The 20,241-nt window shown below is 42.2% G+C and overlaps 1 protein-coding gene across 1 annotated transcript in view; it reads right to left on the bottom strand.

Moving 5' to 3' along the window:
* The window catches only part of LOC139273346 (transcriptional activator GLI3-like), a 520,381-nt gene that overhangs the window by 172,085 nt on the left and 328,055 nt on the right, over positions 1-20,241 (bottom strand). Inside the window, exon 4 of the mRNA XM_070890175.1 lies at positions 14,656-14,761. Coding sequence (XP_070746276.1) covers positions 14,656-14,761 — 106 coding nt within the window. The remainder of the gene's footprint in view (positions 1-14,655; positions 14,762-20,241) is intronic.

Below are 20,241 nucleotides of genomic sequence, written 5' to 3'. Positions count from 1 at the left end.
CACCCGATAGGGAAGAAGTGTTCTGTTTTTCATACATTGATGAACTGCCAGTCACAGCTGATGAGATTGGTAGAGCAACCAAACGTGACCCAGTTATGTCAAAGGTGTATGATTACATCATAAATGGCTGGCAAAACCAGGTATTAGAGAAAAATATCCATCCATACTTCACTTGTGGGAATGAATTATCAGTGGATAAAGATTGTATCATGTGGGGTGTAAGAATGGTTATACCAAGTAAATTCAGGTCCAAATTATTAGGAGATCTTCATGACCAGCACCTGGGAATGTGCTTGACCAAGAGTTTTGATGCAGTTACTTATGGTGGCCAGGTCTAGATAAAGATATAGAGTACATCGTTAGTCAGTGTACAACATGTCAATCGGTAAGCAAGAAACCACCATCAGTACCATTACAGCCATGGAAATGGCCTCCCATTGTGTGGCAAAGGTTACTTATCGATTTTGCTGAGCTAGAAGGACAGTGATTGCTCATTGTGATTGATAGCCATTCGAAGTGGGTAGACGTGTTTCCGATGCGGAAAATAACAAGTAAAACACTAGGCGATTTGCGACGATTATTTTCTTCATATGGCCTCCCAGAAGAAATTGTGTCTGATAATGGACCACAATTTTGTTCAGAAGACTTTGCACAGTTCACAAGCAAAAATGCAGTGAAACATTCCAAGGTTCCATTGTATCACCCTGCTCTAAATGGTGCAGCAGAGCACACAGTACAAATTGTAAAACGTGCTCTCATCAAACAAATGTTGGAACCAAATCCAAAGAAATGGCAGTTGTTGTTGGACCACAAATTGGCCAATTTTCTGATTATTTGTCGTAATACTCCTCATACAACTACTGGTAGAACACCAGCAGAGTTGTTTCTCAAACGACAGCCACGAACCAGGTTCTCGTTGTTAAAACCAAACTTGGCACAGTCAGTAGAAGAGAAACAATTAAGACAGAAAGAGAATCATGATGGAGGTAGAGTAAGAGAGAGAAGTGTGAAATTAAATCAGAAAGTGAGAGTGAAGAATCATCACCATAAATGGTTAAAGTGGTTACCAGGAAGAGTGCTGAAGATATGTGGTCCTCGCATATATTTGGTCAAGATGTTTGATCATGGACAGGTTAGGTTTGTTCACATTGATCATATTTTACCTACAGATGTGGAAGGAGTTGAAAGTTGGAATGATTCGATTATTTCTGACTCATCAGATAGTCTTATTACAAGTACAGTACCAGCAGCAAAACCCACATCAAATGTACTAGAAACAAGTCCAAGAGAAAGTCAGAATTTAAATCTGAATCCGAGTCAGGCAGACAAATAGTCTGAAGTTGTAGAGAGTTCAAATGTAAATCAGGATCAGCCTAGAATAAGTCTAAGTTCGACACCATGTTTGGAAAATTCTGTTCGAGAGCGAAGGTATCCTCTTCGAAACAGAAAATCAGTGGTTAAGTTTGATTTGTAAATATAGCAAAATAAGTCCATATCTTTTGTTATGCAGGTTATGTATGACGATTGTTTGTTGTAATTATTTCTTCATTAAGGAGGGAGAAATGTAATATAGTTCCACTTTATGGACTACTGCTCCACCCAGTGGACTATTGTGGTAGTGTAGCCATTGCTGTTTACAAGAATAACCAGTTCAGGTCACCTGACAAGTTCCCGAGTTAACAGCCATCTTGGAATCTGTGTTTGTGAGATCGTAAAGAATAAATGACAGTTACAGAAACACGAAGGGCCGAGTGAGACAGTTACAGAAGCACGTGGGTTATTATAATATTCCAGAATGGTCCAATAGCCATTCGAACAAATAAGCATATAATAGGGAAGTTGAAATAAGTGCTTAATAAGTCAAACAAATTGTAATTGTAGGATGCCTCACGGAACCCGATCATCTGCATATCCTGACAAATTTTGCACCTTACAAATAGCATTATTTGTGGCACTCAGTAGTGTTTATTTTGATTTTATATGAAGGTTATAGCCTTCGTTCGAGAAAACAACAATCGTGTGACTTTTTTATTTTAAAGTACTTTGTGTAAACTAAACGAGGGAAAGACAGAAATCAGCATGAGTCACCAATAGGACCAATAGTGTTGATGCTGCTGACGGAGGTCTACTAAATGCAGACCTTTTGTTCATCTCTGGTTAAGATACAGTAATAATTCAACAAATGGGACATTTTCTTCCGCCTTCAACATTCTTCTGAGACCAGTACAGAAGGCATGCTTTATTCTGGCTCGAAGCCTGGAAACACTCTCAGATTACAACAAATGAACATGGCCTTCAATGTCTGCTCTGTGATGTTGAGGGCAATACTAAGGCCTTTTTTAAAAATTCTTTGTACTTTAATAGTATCAAGTTTTCAGTTGTCTGACTCTCCTGAAACCCTAGCAACTCTCCAGCACCAGTTTGCAACTCCATTGTAATTATCCTCCCATCTTATGTTTATTACAGGCAAAAAGAAAGCCCGAATGATTTTACAATTAATTCTGAATTTGGTTTTGTTTCGGACAGATCAATATGGTATGCTTTGAAATACAACGACTTTACTTTCTCTGTTCTGCATCTTCCCAGGAGGAGCAGTGCGGACCCCCCCCCCCCCCCCAACTACTGTGTTACCTGCAATAACAAGCAACATTTCCTTCTTTCACGCATTCCCGCAGAATCTTAAAGACGACTTTGTTTTGAAAATAATTGAACTTTGAGATTTTTTTCCCCGCCCCGGGTTGTATAAACGCTAACTAGCATCTCTTCACTATGGCAGTAAATAAATATTTTTTTTCTGGTTACCACGGAGTATCAGAGTAAATAAGGATCAGCAGAACAATGGGAACTCAACAAAACCATGAATACACGGGGACACAGCTATAAGCCGAGCCTGTTGCTTTGTGCAATTTATCCATAGGCACTCGGGCAATTGGGGAAGTCAGTTGAAAGTTGGGAGGACTGTTCGGTCGAGGTTTTCATTCACATACCTAAGCTACACACCAAAGGAACATAATGGCTTGGCTTTCTGCACTGCCCTGCTGGAAGATGTCCTTGCTTTTAATACTCGTTGGGAACATTGTGTTTTGAGAAGCCTGTCACAGTCCACTTCCTCACAGTCTAGGGGCTGCAACAGGTTTAACGGAGGCCTCTGTAGAGCGAGGCTTAATTCTGGTTCAGTGCATATGAATGTTTCACTCAATATCTCCTTGCTCGACGAATACTGCTCACTACAGCACAAATAACTTCGGAATTCAGTTCAAGAAGCTGTTGCACAGTTCTTCAAATACAAGCTATTTTTAGGCTCCGTTCCTTTGGCGGGTATTGTTGACAACACCTAGAGGTTTCAATCAGCTGCCAGAAAGTAATCACGTGGATCGTTTCCGCCCCCAAACTCTGCTGCCCAATCTATAATCCCTTCCCCCTAATCTTTTGCGAATCTACTTCTATACTGCACTTAACATTATGGTGCATTGCATTGGAAGTGGGGTACACTGCTGGTAGCATTGATTGCCGCTCAGGAGTCTCCCAGAGTACTTAAAAAACTCCTAATAAATCAGCGGGGAAATTGTGTAACCCAAACGGAAGGATAAGTCTCAAAGCACCTTTGGAGAAACAAACTCACTGCTCTCTTTCACCGCTATTGTTGAGGCTGACAATGTACACACTCAGTCCCGCCGAGCCAGCAGCCAAATGCATTACAAAGCACTGCGGACGCCAGCAAAATCCAGCTCTAAAAAAAGCCTATATGCTTTGCATGACTTTGCAAAAGGACAACATTTGCTGGCCTTTACTTCAGGCCAGCAAGGTTTAAAAAAAAGAGCAAGAGCAACAGGAGCCTCGACTTAAGGCAATGTACGTTTATTAAGTAGCTGAAGTTTGAGGCCTTAACAAGTCCAATGCCTCTTCATAGTGCTGCACAGCACTGGTTCTGTTGCGAGAATAATTCTGCTTAATGAACCGAGACGAGATGGTTGCACTTGACTCAGAAATGCATCAGAGGTGCCACACTTGAGTACATATTCATACACACATAGGTTAATATTATCACAGAGATAATTGCAGTTATTACTAACTCTAATAAGCCCTGCCTAGAAAAACATAGGCAGGTTAATTTGCGATTTCCTTCCTTATTCAGAGGCAAATTAAGTGTCAAGCGGCTAATACGAAACATATTTCATTTTACGAGCTTTTAATTTAATTTTGCTTCATATTGTTGATGCACTAAATGGATGCCAGCTCTATCCGGATTAGCCAGCTCTGTGTAAACCTTTTGGACCAATCTTTAATAACAGAATAACAAGACTATGACATTGAACATCAGTTGGGGATGTCTGCATTAGTCAGGGTATATATGTGCTCACAAATTTCTCAGAGTTTAATACACAAACGCCCCCCTTTATTCTCCTTAATGCACATAGAGATTACATCAGATTTATTACCTAGCTCCAGGCACATTTGCTTTGTAATTACAAGTCTGCAATGGCAGCCTGATCTGAAAAGTATTTGTAAAATATTAGGCATGTGTTTAGCGCTTAGTTAAATGGGTTAAAAATGATTCCTTCTGTTCACCATGGAAGACTTGTTTTAAAACAATTTCATTTTTTCTTCACAAAGTCCATGTAATTACTGTGCGGTAACTGATTGCCATGGGTATGCATGGTGCCATCTAAATAACATGACTCATTTCCCACAATATTAAGTGTGATTTTCTAGTAAATAAAGATGTCTGATCATCCTTACAAATGAAGCCTGATCTGAAAATATGATTAAATGTTGACTGTGACACTTTACGCTGGAGAGATTTAAGTGCAGCTCTCACAGAGCTCGTATGCTGGAAGTTTCATATTTCTTTAATTCTATTCTGGACATCAATTTGATTAGAACTTCTCCACCCATCCAAATTTGAGGTAAAGGTGGTGACTAGAGAACATTCTGTGAACCGAGCAAATATGTGAAGGTGCAGTTCAGCAAAAGCTTCAGTAAAGTCAAAAGAACATTAAGCATAACTTACAAAACACAAAATATATTGGACATACAACTTGGAGCTGTGCCCAGCATTACATTTTATCAAATGTTCTCAGCATGACTTGAAATTATTAATTTAATATTCAATTGGAAGTTTATTGGACGATTAAACATTGTCTCAGTGCAATGTACTCCTGCTTCAGCTCATTTGCTGCTGACATCCTCATCCATGGTGTTCCTACCTCCAGAATCAAATATTCCAATGCTTTCCTGACGAATCTCCCATCTTCCTCCATAAACTTGAGCTCATCCAAAACTCTGCTGCCCGCATCCTAACCCACAACAATTGCCGTTCGCTATTACCCCTGTGCGCGCAGGCCTACATTGGCTTCTGGTCTGCCAACATCCTCATTTAAAAATTATTATCCTCGTGTTTAAATCCCTCCTTGGCCTCACTTCTCCCTATCTCTGTCACCTCCACCAGCCATACAACCCTCCAAGAATTCTGTGTTCCTCCAGTTCTGGATTCTTGTCCATCCTCCACTTGCTTTGACCCACCATTGGTGGCCGTGCTTCAGCTGTCTAGGCCCTAAGCTCTGGAGATCCATCCATAAATGTCTCTGTCTCTCCACTTCTCTCTCCTCCTTTAAGATGCTCCTAAAACCTACTTCTTTGATCAAGCTTTAATGCTAGTGTCTCCCATCTTTGGCTCGGTATCAATATTTGTCTGATTACGCTCCTATTAAGCGACTTGGGATAGTTTCTTACGTTAAATGTTCTATATAAATTAAATGAAAGTTGTTGTTATTATTATTACACAGCTTGTACACACTGCACTTTTAATTCCAAACACATGTCAATTGATGGGAGCGGGTCTTTGGCTAGAATTTGCTCCCAAGACGGAAGGTGCAACATTCAAATCCGCACTAAACAGTCTCAGTGAACAGAGCTAATGTTCTGGCTCTGAATGTTGGGTTGACATCCAGTAGGATTCTTGCCTCTGGTGGATATGGGTGGCTCCCCTTCATTGTATGGGTTGTGGGAGCCCATAAAATCCGGCCGCCTTATAGGACTAACCAACTGATCATGTTAGTGCAAAGGTGGTTACGGCCATGGGAGAAGCATAGACCGTTAATCAGTTTTCGACTCCTTCTGCTATTTCACACTATTCTCCTCGGGAAGCGTGCGACGATATGAAAAGAATAACATGTCAATTGATCCTCTAATAACTGAGGGCCATGAATGTATTTCAGTGCTTATTTCATGAACATAAGCACGTCTGGATGTAACATACACACAGTGCTGTGTCATATCCATGCAGGCTGACTCAATGGCACATGGATTATATTTGTTAATCAATTCTAATCAAATTAAATAAGCACAGTTCTTCAATAGACACAATCAGTGTGTTAGGGAATCAGTTAACCATAAAATGGTTACATTTATATGTCTTAAAATATTTTTAAGTATTGACCTATTGACCTATAAATCTGTTATTAAAGTCTAGTTATAGTAAATTTATCTCTTTTTGTCTGTAACTTGTATTTCCTATCTCCTGCACTCTCGTTCACTTTTCTATTATCTTCCTTTAAGCCTACTGCTGTATTACATTTGTTATTTTGTTAAGATGACATCCCCATCAATCACCCAGTGCTTGTTTATGCAGACAGCGGAGTCCGTGGAAATGCAGCATAAAATTTTCATTATAGGTAATAGTGGTGCTTAAGGAGAGACTGTGATTTTACAAAACAACATCAAGTGTAATGATGACAAATATGAAACATAATGAGGTCCCAGTAAAATCTCTCATCTAATTGTCTTTCACTGAGCTCAGCAGCCCCTCCACTTTTATCATCAGCTCCGAAGTCTACTGTTCCTGAGCACACTGTTATTTTGACAACGATTTTACGCTTGATGATAATTTTACGAAAATCTAACAAATGTATCAAATTCACAGATTTTCAAGTACAGTTTTGTTTTGATTATACGATTTCGTAAATCTGAAAAATGAAATGTATGAGATTTTATTATCCCCAATTGAGAGGAAAGCACAACTTGTTCTTAAACAATGCAATTGTTCATTCTTCATTGGGAGTTGGAATTTAACAGACTTCAAATGAACTGATCTATAATTAATGACTTAGTAGAACAGACCTGCCATTAATGAGGCTACAGGTGGCCAAGACATAACCTCTTGTGAGAATACACCACGAGACAAGTAAATGTGCAGACACCAGTAGTACAACAGGCCACATCTCCAGGATCACGGCAGACTATAATTCAGTGACTGGAACACAGAATTTATGCAAACACAGAAAGATTATCAGGAGTCCTCGGGGCTGCAAGGTTTTAATCTCACAATGCTCATTATTTCTAATATGAATGGCTATGATGTCTTGCAGTGTTTGAAGCTCTATTTGAGAGAGGACTAAGTGGGGCAGTGGTTTAACACTGGCGTCCATTTTAACCTGTTGAAATCAATGTTAATGGGGCAGTATCGGTACATTTACCACCCAGCTAATCCCAACGAGACATCTTTCAATATGCAAATTGGAGTCCTCTGACATACATTGGATCCGGATTGCCATTTTAGGAGTGAACTGGTCGGAGCCCTGGAACGGTAACTTTAAATAATTTTTTTGGGAGGTGGGGGAGGGTGTTCCTCAGGATCCACAAAAATACGGCGGCTATTGTTCTTCTACCTCTGCTTTGTCTCCCACCTTCCCTCTTTACCAGGATCTACCTACGCTGCCACCAGAGTCCCAGCTGGGCGACAGTCCTGTGGCCCAAAACCAGAGAGCTGCGTCAGGAATGCCCACTTTGTGTCCCCAGCTCGCCGACCGTATTTCAATCGCAGTTGCCCCTTTGCCGCCAGAACAGACGGCCAGCTCCATCAGTCGGCTGCCTAAAGCGGGGTAGTGGTTTAACACTGGCGTCCATTTTAACCTGTTGAAATCAATGTTAACGGGGCAGTATCGGTACATTTACCACCCAGCGGTATCATGTCATCTTCCAAATCCTGTGGGGGAACTCAATGAAGAAAGGTGGGAAAAAAATGATTTCCTCTTCTGCTGGCTGTAAGGATCCTAGATGCAGTGAGCATTGGCATTCTTTATTGATTCCGAGCAACAATAACTTGTACTTATATAGCGCCTGTCATGTAGTAAAACGTTGCCAGTGCTTCACAGGAGCATTATCAAACAAAATTTCACACTGAGCCTCATAAGGAGATATTAGGGCAGGTAGGTTTTAAGGACAGTCTTAAAGGAGGAAAGAGAGGTAGAGAGGCGTAGAGGTTTAGGGAGGGAATTCCAGAGCTTAGAGCCTCGGCAGCATAAGGCACGGCCACTAATGGTGGAGCGATTCAAATTGGGGATGCTCAAGAGGGCAGAATTGGTGGAGCGCAGATTTGTCGGGGGTGGGGGAGGGTTATAATGCTGGAGGAGATTACAGAGATAGGAAGGGGCCAGGTCATAGAGGGTTTTCAAAACAAGGATGAGAATTTTTAAATCGAAGCGTTACTTAACCCGGAGCCCATATAGGTCTCACATCCAGCAACCAGTTCCAAATAGCACTGCATTTGGAAACTCGCCCACAGAGACCATAAGGAAACCAGGTACAGGTTAAGCAACACCACTGAAGTAAAAAAACTTACTCTGATCCATACCATGCTGTAGGACTGCTCGATATTGACCCTGTCAGAGCACAGGCTTACTGCAGTTGATTTTCCCCATTAAGTAACTGGCCATAAAGCACTGCTTGGGCAGAGAAGGCAAGAGGAAAATAGGGAATCATCCTTTCAGCTTTTCATTCATAAAAAATTGCTCAATTCTATTTGGCTGAGGGTTTGCTGGTTTGCATTTTTTGGCATGAATATTTTTACTTAAACAGGGAACACTGATAAATCATTTGGGGTTGAACAGGCATTCAGAAGTTACTGACCCAAACAGCATGAGATGCTTGATTAGCATGCTTAGCTAAAGCTGAGGAACCTCAAGCCAATGACCGTAGGGCCTAACTCCCACTGAGTGGGCACAAGCCCTCGTCACTAGCAGGAATTAGACAGGGCAACAGCCAGTAATTATATATTTAAACTCACCCCCACCGCAGGGACCAGCTACTTTACACCTGAAATCATGTAGTATGGGCGAGTACAGATTTTACGGGTTCAGGGCAGTATGTTTGGTTTGGTGCTCTATAGCACCCCCAAAGGGCTTCATATCCAATTATTTACTTTTTGAAATGATTAGGTATATGTTTTCACATTAGACACGCACGGCACTCCAAGCCATGATCTGTAACAGCCTGTTTATTTAAAGCTTGATTCCATTATGCTGTAACCACTGTGATGGTACAAGCAAACTTGGCAGCCATTCTGCACACAGCAAGATCCCATAAACAGCCATGAGATAAATGGCTAGGTAACTTGTTTTTGCTGACATTGTGAGTGAGGAACGTTGCTCATGACGCCAGGAAAACTCCCTGCTCTTCTTCCAGTGGGTACTGTGGGGTCTTTTATGTCCATTCGAACAGTCAGGTGAGGTTATGGTTTATCATCTCTGAAGGACTGCTCCTATTAGTACTCATCATCATAGACAGTTCCTCGAAATCGAGGAAGACTTGCTTCCACTCAAAGGAAGTTCTCAGGTGGCTGTACAGTCCACTACGGGAATTACAGTCTCTGTCACAGGTGGAACAGACAGTGGTTGAAGGAAAGGGTGGGTGGGGAGTCTGGTTTGCCGCACACTCCTTCCACTGTCTGCGCTTGGTTTCTGCTTGCTCTCAGCGATGAGACTCGAGGCGTTCTGCGCCCTCTCGGTTGCTCTTCCTCTATTTTGGGCAGTCTTGGGTCAGGGATTCCCAGGTGCCGGTGGGGATGTTGCATTTTATCAAGGAGGCTTTGAGGGTGTCCTTGAAATATTTCCTCTGCCCACCTGGGGCTCGCTTGACGTGTAGGGCGCTTGCTTAGGGAGCCTCGTGTTGGACATGCGGACGATGTGGCCTGATGATCGAGTGTGGTCAGTGCTTCGATGCTGGGGATGTTGGCCTGAGCGAGAACACTGACATTGGTGCATCTATCCTCCCAGTGGATTTGCAGGGACTGTGGAGTGTCCTCCTCCGTTTCGGCTGCCCCCAAAAGTTTGTCATCATCCTTCGCTTGCTCCACGATAACATGCAAGCCGTGATCCTGACCAACGGATCCACCATAGACTCAATCCACATCCGGACCGGGATCAAGCAGTGCTGCATCATCGCACCAATGCTTTTCTCGATCTTCCTTGCTGCAATGCTCCATCTCACTCTCAACAAGCTCCCCGCTGGAGTGGAACTAAATTATAGAACCAGTAGTTCTACAGGGCAGTAGTGATACCCGCCCGCCTATACGGCTCAGAGACATGGACCATATACAGCAGATATCTCAAAGTGCTGGAGAAGTACCACCAATGCTGACCCCGCAAGATTAGTACTGCACTGAAGCTGAGATGTCCTGGTGAAGTCCTGGTGTGTGCCTTGAATCCACAACCTTCTAACTCAGGTGACAAGGTTACTAACTGAGTCAAGCTGACTAATTGTATTACACAGAAGGCACAACTCCACCCCAAAACTAATTTTCTCCCTTTATTAAAATTACTGTAAAAGGTGGTGAGTGTAAAAGGTAATCCATCACACCTTTAACTCATAGTGCTACAATTAGCATAGAGAGCAATTTTACACCTATGATGTCTGTGACTGCCAGTTAATTTTTTGAAATAAAATTCTCACTCTCTTAAGAGTTCCTCCAATTCGGCCTCAACACCATTCCTGAATTGCAGTGATGGGCCACTAATGCTCCCTAGCTCTGAGTTCCAACGAACTGCCACAGGAGTATATTAATCCCATGCGCTCGGAATAAGACCAGGCGTGCCAATATTAGCTGGAAACTGATTGCTATTAATGGGGCAGTGAGCTTATCATCCACAAAAGACGATGTTAGGGCTGCTCACATAGGTCAAAAGGACAGCCACGCTCCATGAGTTACGCTGGCGTGCAACACAGCAAGTTACCGAGCACAATCAGGGGCACTGAGCTAGCCGCCAAGCATCATTGGTCAGCTCCTCAGAATGTGCCAGCAGTGCCCAAGCACCATTGGTTGCGAATTCTTGATGTCTTTCAGAACATTCTGGCTTGCCTGAATCGCAGATTTATTGGGTTCCAGAATTGGTTGATATTTGGATTACGAGGAGCGGGGATCCACCAGCTTCCCTTCAGATTCGTCCCTTCAGCTCTGGCTCCGCTAATGCTAATGCCAGCGCTTCAAGCTTTGTAATAGTTTAAATTAATATATGTGATTTAGAAAAAGTGGACTGGAAACAGCTACTTGAAGGTAAGTCAAGAACTAGGGGGCATAGTGTAAGAATAATGGGTCGCCCATTTAGAACTGAGATGAGGAGGAATTTCTTCTCTCAGAGGGTCGTAAATCTGTGGAATTCTCTGCCCCAGAGAACTGTGGAGGCTGGGTCATTGAATATATTTAAGGTGAAGATAGACAGATTTTTGAAAGTTATGGGAGTGAAGGATTATGGGGAGCGGGCAGAGAAGGGGAGCTGATCCCAAGATCTGAGCAGCCATGATCTGATAGAATGGCGGAGCAGGCTCAAGGGGCGAATGGCCTACTCCTGTTCCTATTTCTTATGTTCCTAAGTCAATGTCAGAGAAGTGGGAGAAAATAGCTTGGGTTCAGAGCAAATATGTTCACACAAAGAAAAAAGGTGAGACTCCCAAATCTAGAGCCACCTAGATGTCAAGGGGTGTACAGGGTGGGATAAGGTAAGATACCAAGAGCTAAATACTGCAGAAAGCCAAGAGGAGTATAGAAAGTGCTGGGGTCAAATTAAAAAGGAGATATGGAAAGCAAAGCGAGAGCATGAAAAAATATTGGCAAGCAAAATCAAGGAAAGCCAAAAGATGTTTTATAAATACATAAAGAACAAGAAGATAACTAAAGAGTTATTGGCCTATTAGAGACAAAAAGGTAACCTGTGTGTTGAGGTAGAAGAATGTGGGTATGGTTCTTAATGACTAATTTGTGTCTGTCTTCACAAAAGGGAGGGACAATGTACACATTATAGTTGAGGAGGAGTGTGAAATATTAGATGAGATAAACATGGTTAAAGAGGAAATATTAAGGGGTTTAGTATCTTTGAAAGTAGATAAATCACTGGGCCCGGATTAAATGTATCTCGGGCTTTAAAAAGAAGCAAAAGAGGAAAATTGCAGAGGCTCTGACCATCATTTTCCAATCCTCCCTTATGTGGTGCAGGAGGACTGGAGAACTGCTAACGTTGTACCATTGTTTAAAAAAGGAGAAAGGGATAGACCGAGTAATTACAGGCCAATTGGAAAAAATTCTGAAGGATAGTATTAATCATCATTTAGAAAGACATGGATTAATCAAAGACAGTCAGCATGGATTTGTTAAGGGAAGGTCATGTCTGACTAACTTGATTACATTTTTTGAGGAGGTAACAAGGAGGGTCGATGACGGTAGTGCGTTTCATGTTGTCTACACGGATTTTAGCAAGGCTTTTAACAAGGTCCCAAATGGCAGATTGGTCAGAAAAGTTAAAGCCCATGGGATCCAAGGGAAGTTGGATCCAAAATTGGCTCAGTGGCAGGAAGCAAACTGTAATGGTCGACAGGTTTTTTTGTGACTGGATGGCGGTTTCCAGTGGGGTTCCGCTGGGCTCAGTACTAGGTCCTTTGCTTTTTGTGGTATACATCAATGATTTAAACTTCAATGTAGGAGGCATGAATAAGAAGTTTTCAGATGATACCAAAATGGCTGTATGGTTGCTAATGAGGAAGAAAGCTGTAGACTGCAGGAAGATATCAATGTCAGATGGGCAGAAAAGTGGCAAATTTAATTCAATCTGGAGAGATGTGAGGTAATGCATTTGTGGAGGGCTAAAGAGAGTACACTATAAATGATAGGATACTGAGAAGAGTAGAGGAACAGAGGGATCTTGCAGTGTATGTCCATGGATCCCTGACAGGTAGCAGGATAGATAGATAAAGGTAATTAAGAAGGCATATAGGCTACTTTCCACTAGTTAGGTCACAGCTAGAGTATTGCATAAAGTTCTTGTCATCACATTACAGGAAAGATGTGATGGCGCTAGAGAGGGTACAGAGGCGATTTACGAGGATATTGCCAGAACTGGAGAATTTTAGCTATGAGGAAAGATTGGATAGGCTGGGGTTGTTATCTTTTGAACAGAGGAGACGGAGGGAAGATTTAATTGAGGTGTATAAATTATGAGATAGAGTGGATAGGAAGGACCTATTTCCCTTAGCAGAGAGATCAATAACCAGGGGGCATAGATTTAAAGTAATTGGTAGAAGGATTAGAAGGGAGTTGAGGAGAACGTTGTTCACCCAGAGGGTGGTGGGGATCTGGAACTCACTGCCTGAAAGGGTGGTAGAGGCATAAACACTCACCGCATTTAAAAAATACTTGGATATGAAATTGACGTGCCGTAACTTACAGGGCTACAGACCATGAGCTGGAAAGTGGGATTTGGCTGGATAGCTCTTTTTTGGCCGTCATAGACACAATGGGCCGAATGGCCTCTTTCTGTGCCATAAATTTCTGTGATTCTATGTACAGAAAGTGGAATAAAGGAAAAAAAAGACTTGGATTTATATAGCACCTTTCACAACCACCGGATGTCTCAAAGCACTTTACAGCCAATTAAGTACTTTTGGAGTGTAGTCACTGTTGTAATGTGAGAAATGTGGCAGCCAATTTACACATAGCAAATGCCCACAAACAGCAATGTGATAATGACCAGATAATCTGTTTTTGTTACGTTGTTTGAGGGATAAATATTGGCCAGGACACCGGGGATAACTCCTCTGCTCGAAATAGTGCCATGGGATCTTTTGCATCCACTTAAGAGAGCAGACTCGGTTTAACATCTCATCCGAAAGATGGCACCTCCGACAGTGCAGCACTCCCTCAGCACAGCCTAGATTTATGTGCTCAGGTCCCTGGAGTGGGACTTCAACCCACAACCTTCTGACTCAGAGGTGAGTGTGCTACCCACTGAGCCACAGCTGACACTGTGAAATAAATATGTAATTAGAGAGAGATAAAAGAGACAGAAAGAATAATATAAAAAATGTTTTGTTTTAATTTTTTTTAAATGTCCAACAATAATTAAAATCTGAAGGAATGAGACTCCGCACTTTTAAAAGTAAATTTTCAGTGCCAGAAAGGTTGTTTGGCAGTAAATATGACCTATCACACCGTTAAAAATTCACTTACACTTGAATGGACAAGCCCTAACTTTTTCTGGCGTGTTTAGTGGGCAAGTAGTGCAACTTCACGCCCTGCCATATATGTGAATGGCGAGTCTCTCGGCGTGATACTGTTGGGCCGAAGTTTGTGAAGGAGCAGGGCAACTTCTGACAGCAACTTCCTGATTTCCGCTTTTAACTGCGCATGTGCAGACGCTGGAAGTTGCTGTCCAATTTACTCTTTAATAATGGTGAGCGCTGATGGCCTCACCATTATTTTTTATCGCAAAATGTTTGATAGTTGCTTTTCAAACAACATTGCCCTGATCCAGAAAAACAATAATTCTCACAAATTCTACTATAAGTTTAATTTAGCAAAGGTTATCCAGGATACTGATAAATCATACTCACATGTGCAGCGGGGCAAGAGGTGATGGGTCATAATGATAGCGCCCCTCATGATGTCTGGCATCGATTGGAACAGGTGGGTGGAAGGACGGGAAAAGTGGGTGTGGAGCTATAAAATGAGAGAAAACAAGAAGCAAGAAGATTAGAAGCAAATCTCAAAGCACACTTCGTTATCACATTGAATCCCAGGGCTGCATTAACTGATAGACCACTATTAATAAGCCAACATTTCATTGGCACATGTATTTCTGAAAAAGGTCAATACTGGTTTGTATTAAATACATTGTTTAATGCCACTACGCTTGAGGCAACTTTATTTCAGTTCAATTTAGTGGTGTCAGCTTTGGCTTAGAGGTAGCATCCTCGCCTGAGTCAGAAGGTTGTAGGGTTAAGTTTCACTCGAGAGACTTGAGCACCAAATCTAGGCTGACACTCCAGTACTGAAGGAGTACTGCACTGTTGAAGGTGTCGTCTTTTGGGTGAGGCATTAAACTGAGGCCCTGTCTTCCCTCTCAGGTATTATTTTAAAGAAAAGCAGGGAGTTCCCCCAGTGTTCTATCCAATCAACCAGCATCACTAAAACAGATGATCTGGTCATTATTTCATTGCTGTTTGTGGAATCTCACTGTGCGCCAATTGGCTACCGCATTTGCCACAGTGACTACACTTCAAAAGTACTTCACTGGCTGTAAAGGGTTTTGCGATGTCCTGAAGTCATGAAACCGCTATCTAAATGAAAGTTCTTTCTTTCACAGCTGGATCAGAGAGTGAGAAATAACCACTGTTCTCCAATGTCTGTCCTGTGGTCAAATTCAGTGACAGACATGTTAGAAGGCAATACCTGCGTCACATTCTGCCGGTGCTATCGTATTAGGCTGTGAAGGTTGGGACAGGTTACTCACATTTGCATCTTTCTAACAGAGAGAGTTGGTGAAAAGTAGCTGCTTTCTGCTTTTCATATTTACTCAAAAAGACAAGTTTTTAAAAATATCCAAAGAGTTGCTTTTCACTTTTAGAAGTTTTGGTCAAATCACTAGACTTCATTAGCGATTGCTCTAGAAGTTCCTTTAAGACACACAATTTAACTGAACTGTATGAATTACCAGTAAATTATCAAACCTTCTGATTTACAAGATTTACTTTGAGCTTCTGTCATTTTCTGGCGTGTTCAACAACATTTTTGACTAATTTGTAACAGGCTGGCAGGCTTATGGGTTTTCTTACCTGTCTCCTGTGAATTAGAGCAGTGCGCTCAGTTATACTGTATCAAAAGAACTGCTTATGATCCAGTTTCGGCAAAACAACTTCTCATGGAACCAATCAAACAGGGAGAGAGAAAGGACAGCTACTTAAATAAAACAGCTGCTGGAGTTACGCCAGTTAACAAAATGCAACACATACAGCCAGCAACAACCAGAACAGATCTACAACCAGCCAACCCAACCATGGAGCCAGCAAATGAAGAAATAGCAAGGTGCTCGCTCCAGACAGGCTTGCAAATGGCAAGAGGCCGGGCACAACTGGTAACAGGCTAACGGCCCTGTGTTCACATCATACAATCACACGGTTCTGTCAACCCCTCCTGCCCCTGCCCCCGCCACACCCCACCTCCCACTCCGGTCGCAGTTTTGTAGCATCAACTTATTTCACCTCAAGGTTTCCTGCAGCAATAGGATGGACTCTGCAAGTAAGATCCACCATTTCAAGGGACCAGGGACCAAGTGGGCTCCAATTTTGTCTGCTTCAGTCACAAAATCAGTCTCTCAAGATGAGGAACGGAAGCACTCGATTCGCTGTATACTCAACAAAAAATTATAATACAGCTAACAAGAAATATTCATAACACACAGAACCTTTAACATCACCAGTCGGGATGTTAAAAATGTATTGAATGAACGCCTCGCAAAAAAAATATAAAACTACCCAAAGGCAAACTGAACACATACACAAGCACTTTAACTGTCACAAATGTAACAAAACCAATGAATTTCATTACCATCAGAACTCAACTATAAATAAATGAACTCAGCTCCTCGAGCAATCGTTCATTTCTGCCCCGTTTTCCACACAGCAGCTTTGAGCCACAAAACAGAGACAGTCCATCATTGCTACATAGTCTGCTTGGGACAAACCCGTGTGACTGGAAGTGGCCTGCATGACTAGATCCAGCATAATTATCCATCTCGTGACTTATTATTCACACATGAACAATACATCTGGAGAACATCATAACTCAAGTGTCTGTAATAAGTTACTGTACTGTTACCATCTTCTGTTGCAGCCCTTGACAAAATGCCACATGATGACTTTTCCAAAGTCAGGCTAAAACTGCTGAAGCAGAACAAAATGCCACTAAACCTCCGTACCTGCTATTTATCATACAATTTCCTGACTGATGGTTTCACAAACCAGCTGCTAAGTGCTGTGTACTCTACTGTCAGGAAACTAACATGCTAAATGGAAGACAGCGAGAGTAATGGGGAGAAGCAGTAGAATCAATTTTACTCTGGGAATTAGTTCTCTCAGGATTTTAATACTAACTGGACTCCGAAGCACATCAAACCAGATGGATCTTTTGCCACTGAACATGGTACATATATAAATGTATCGAAAGGGCATTTTGTCATATTTGTGCACCTATAAAATTGCGCAGATGAGAAATAAGATTAGCTTTAAGCCAGGGATGTCCAAGCTATATTTTTCCTTCGTAGGTCTCTCGGTTATATATGATGGAGCCATATCCCCGTTTCCTGCATTACAACAGTGACTACACTTCAAAAGTACTTCATTGGATGTACAGTGCTTTGGGACATCCTGAGGTTGTGAAAAGCACTATATAAATGCAAGTCTTTCTTTCTTTAGATCTCAAGTTAGCCGTGGCTCAGTGGCAGTATTCTTGCCTCTGAATCAGAATGGGCCCAATCCAGAGATCTGAGCACATAATCTAGGTTGACACTTTAGTGCAGTACTGAGAGAGTGCTGCACTGTTGAAGGTGGCATCTTTCAGATAAAACCGTAAACCAAGGCCCCATCCGTCCTCTTCGGTGGATGTGAAAGATCCCACGGCACTATTCGAAGAAGAGCAGTGGAGTTCTCCTGATGTCCTGGGCAACATTTATCCCACATCCAACATCACTAAAACCAAGTATCTGGTCATTATCTCATTGCTGTTTGTGCACAAACTGGCTGCCACGTCCCTTACATTACAACAGTGATTACACTTCAAAAATATTCATTGGCTGGAAAGCGCTTTGGGATGTCCTGAGGTCATTAAAGACACTATATAAATGCAAGTAATTTTTTTCTTTTTTGATGATGACAGATCTTGGTTCTGATTCATTATTTATCCACCAATGAGGCAACAGCACTGAAAAAATGCACATTCCAAACCTCGTGACCCACAAAATTCAAACCAGAGTGGAAGAAGAATAAGCGTAAATAGGATCGGGATGCCTGGGTTTTGAGGGCAGATTGCCAAGGCACAGGGAACCATATGGCCTCCAGGGTACAGTTTGAATATAGTTGCTCTAGGTTGTCAAGCAGTCACTGGCCAAACTGATGGAAAATTGTACCCAAAATAAGCATCGTCCCTGCTCTCTCCCTCATCTCCCCCAATAGTTTGAATAAAATTAGCCTCAGTCCTCAGCAGAAGCAATTCTAAAATATCACTTAATGCAAGACTGTGAAATGTATTGGGATTAGATTTTTATTTATTTAAAAAAACTCTTTTAAAGATAAAAGGATATTAAAGCTTTCCAGCCCCTCTGCCAACTTAAAGGAGCTGAAAGTACAAAGCAAAATATCGCTGCTGTTGGAAATCTGAAACAAAACCAGAAAATGGCAGAAAGATACAGCAGGTCAGGCAGCATCTGCAGAAAGAACAGACAAGTTAACATTTTGGGTGCGGAACCTTCTTCAAAATGTAAAGATTTATTTTTGGAGAAGAAGTTCCCACAGGCAAAATATTTAACCTGTCTGTTCCCTCCACAGATGCTGACTGACCTGCATTTTCCGGCATTTTCTGTTTCTTTGGTTAAAGGAGTTTCCAGCTGCAAGATCTCCAGCTCAGTTACCTTGGGCTCAAATTTCCCCAACCCCTTTTTCTGGCGCACTCACCCGAGGAGCGCCGCTTTTGTCCACCTCCAAGCGCGCCGAAAATCTTCCTCCCAATTCTGGCCGCTCCCCAGCCTCTCCTCGGTGGTGGTGTGGCGTGGCACAATGTATTGGAGGCGGAGCCACGTCCCGGCGCTGACAACAGTGCCGAGACCTCTGCACATGCGCGCTAGAGTCTGCGCGCATGTGCAGTAGCTCCTGGCAGGCCGAATCTGTGAGTGCGCGCTGCAGGCTGTGTGGGAGGGGCCCGAAGCACGCCGTCCCTAGCTCTGGCTGAATGGGCTCCCTCATTGGCGGCCCGCTGCGTTCCCGAAGGTAGGACTTCTATTTTTTATTTGTTATTTACTGATTGATTGATTGCTTATTACTTTGGTCTTGGTGCTTTAGATGCAGAGTTCCTTCTATGTTTTATTTGTTAATTAATTGCTTATTACTTTTTGTGCTTGGTGCAAATGTACTGCTTTGTTTAGTGCTTGGTGCTTTAAATGTATTTATGCTTTTTTAATGTTGTTGTGAAGGTGTTTAGTGCTTTGCAAAGTCCCCTTCCCCCCTCTATCTCTGGCTGCCTGCGCTGATTTCTTAAGTCACCGCAAGGTTTTTCTGAACGTACAAGAGTGCCCACTTACGCTGGCCTAAGTTAGTTTGGAGTAACTTTTAGTTGCCTAAACTTGCTTAAATGGCCAAATCAGGCGTAAGTGGCTGGTAACGCCCCCTTTTGAAAAAAAAACTAAACTTAAAAAAACCCCTAACTAACTCACTTACACTGGCGCAAACTAAATGGCCAGAACTGCAACTAAAAAGATACTCCAGAAAAATCAAGTTGCTCAAAAAAAACCAGAGCAACTCCTGGGGAAATTTGGGCCCCTTATGTTTAAAGCAGACACTGCAAGGCACAGTAAGGTGGCCCAGGGTGACTGTGCAAACTGGCAGTACTAGACAATTTTAGGATGCAGTTTTAGCATTGTTTCAAAAATCAGATAAGATAAATTTCACAAGAATTTTAACAGGTTTAGGCAAGTACATACTTTGTTGGAATTGTACAGCATTTCAAAAATATATGTTTGATGAAGTAGACTTGTGTGTGGGGTCAATAGAAACATGTGCAGAATTTTATCAGAAATTTGGAGGGCAGTGCACCTAACTCCTTATGAATAATAACAATGAACAAATATTATTCAGGAAGGCAGGATGTTGGCTCTGATTCTTAGTTGTACCAATACTTTTAAAAGCCATCAAAGTGGATTGCTTGCTACTGGCTCACCTTTGGCCTAGCAGCATTATTATTTCAAACTTTCTGATTGGTGTAAATCAGCCTGGTTCAATTTGGTAGTGCTCTCCCCTCTGAGTCAGAAGGCTGTTGGGCTCAAACCCCACTGCAGGATTTGAGCACATAAACGCAGCTGACAATTCAGTGCAGTAGTCAGTGAATGATCCATTGCCAAAGGTGCTGCCTTTTGAATCAGAAGGTTAAATCGA

Source organism: Pristiophorus japonicus, chromosome 1, assembly GCF_044704955.1.
Source record: "Pristiophorus japonicus isolate sPriJap1 chromosome 1, sPriJap1.hap1, whole genome shotgun sequence".
Classification (NCBI taxonomy): Eukaryota; Metazoa; Chordata; class Chondrichthyes; family Pristiophoridae; genus Pristiophorus; species Pristiophorus japonicus.
Note: the sequence above shows the minus strand (reverse complement) of the source record. Positions and strands in the feature narration are given on the sequence as shown.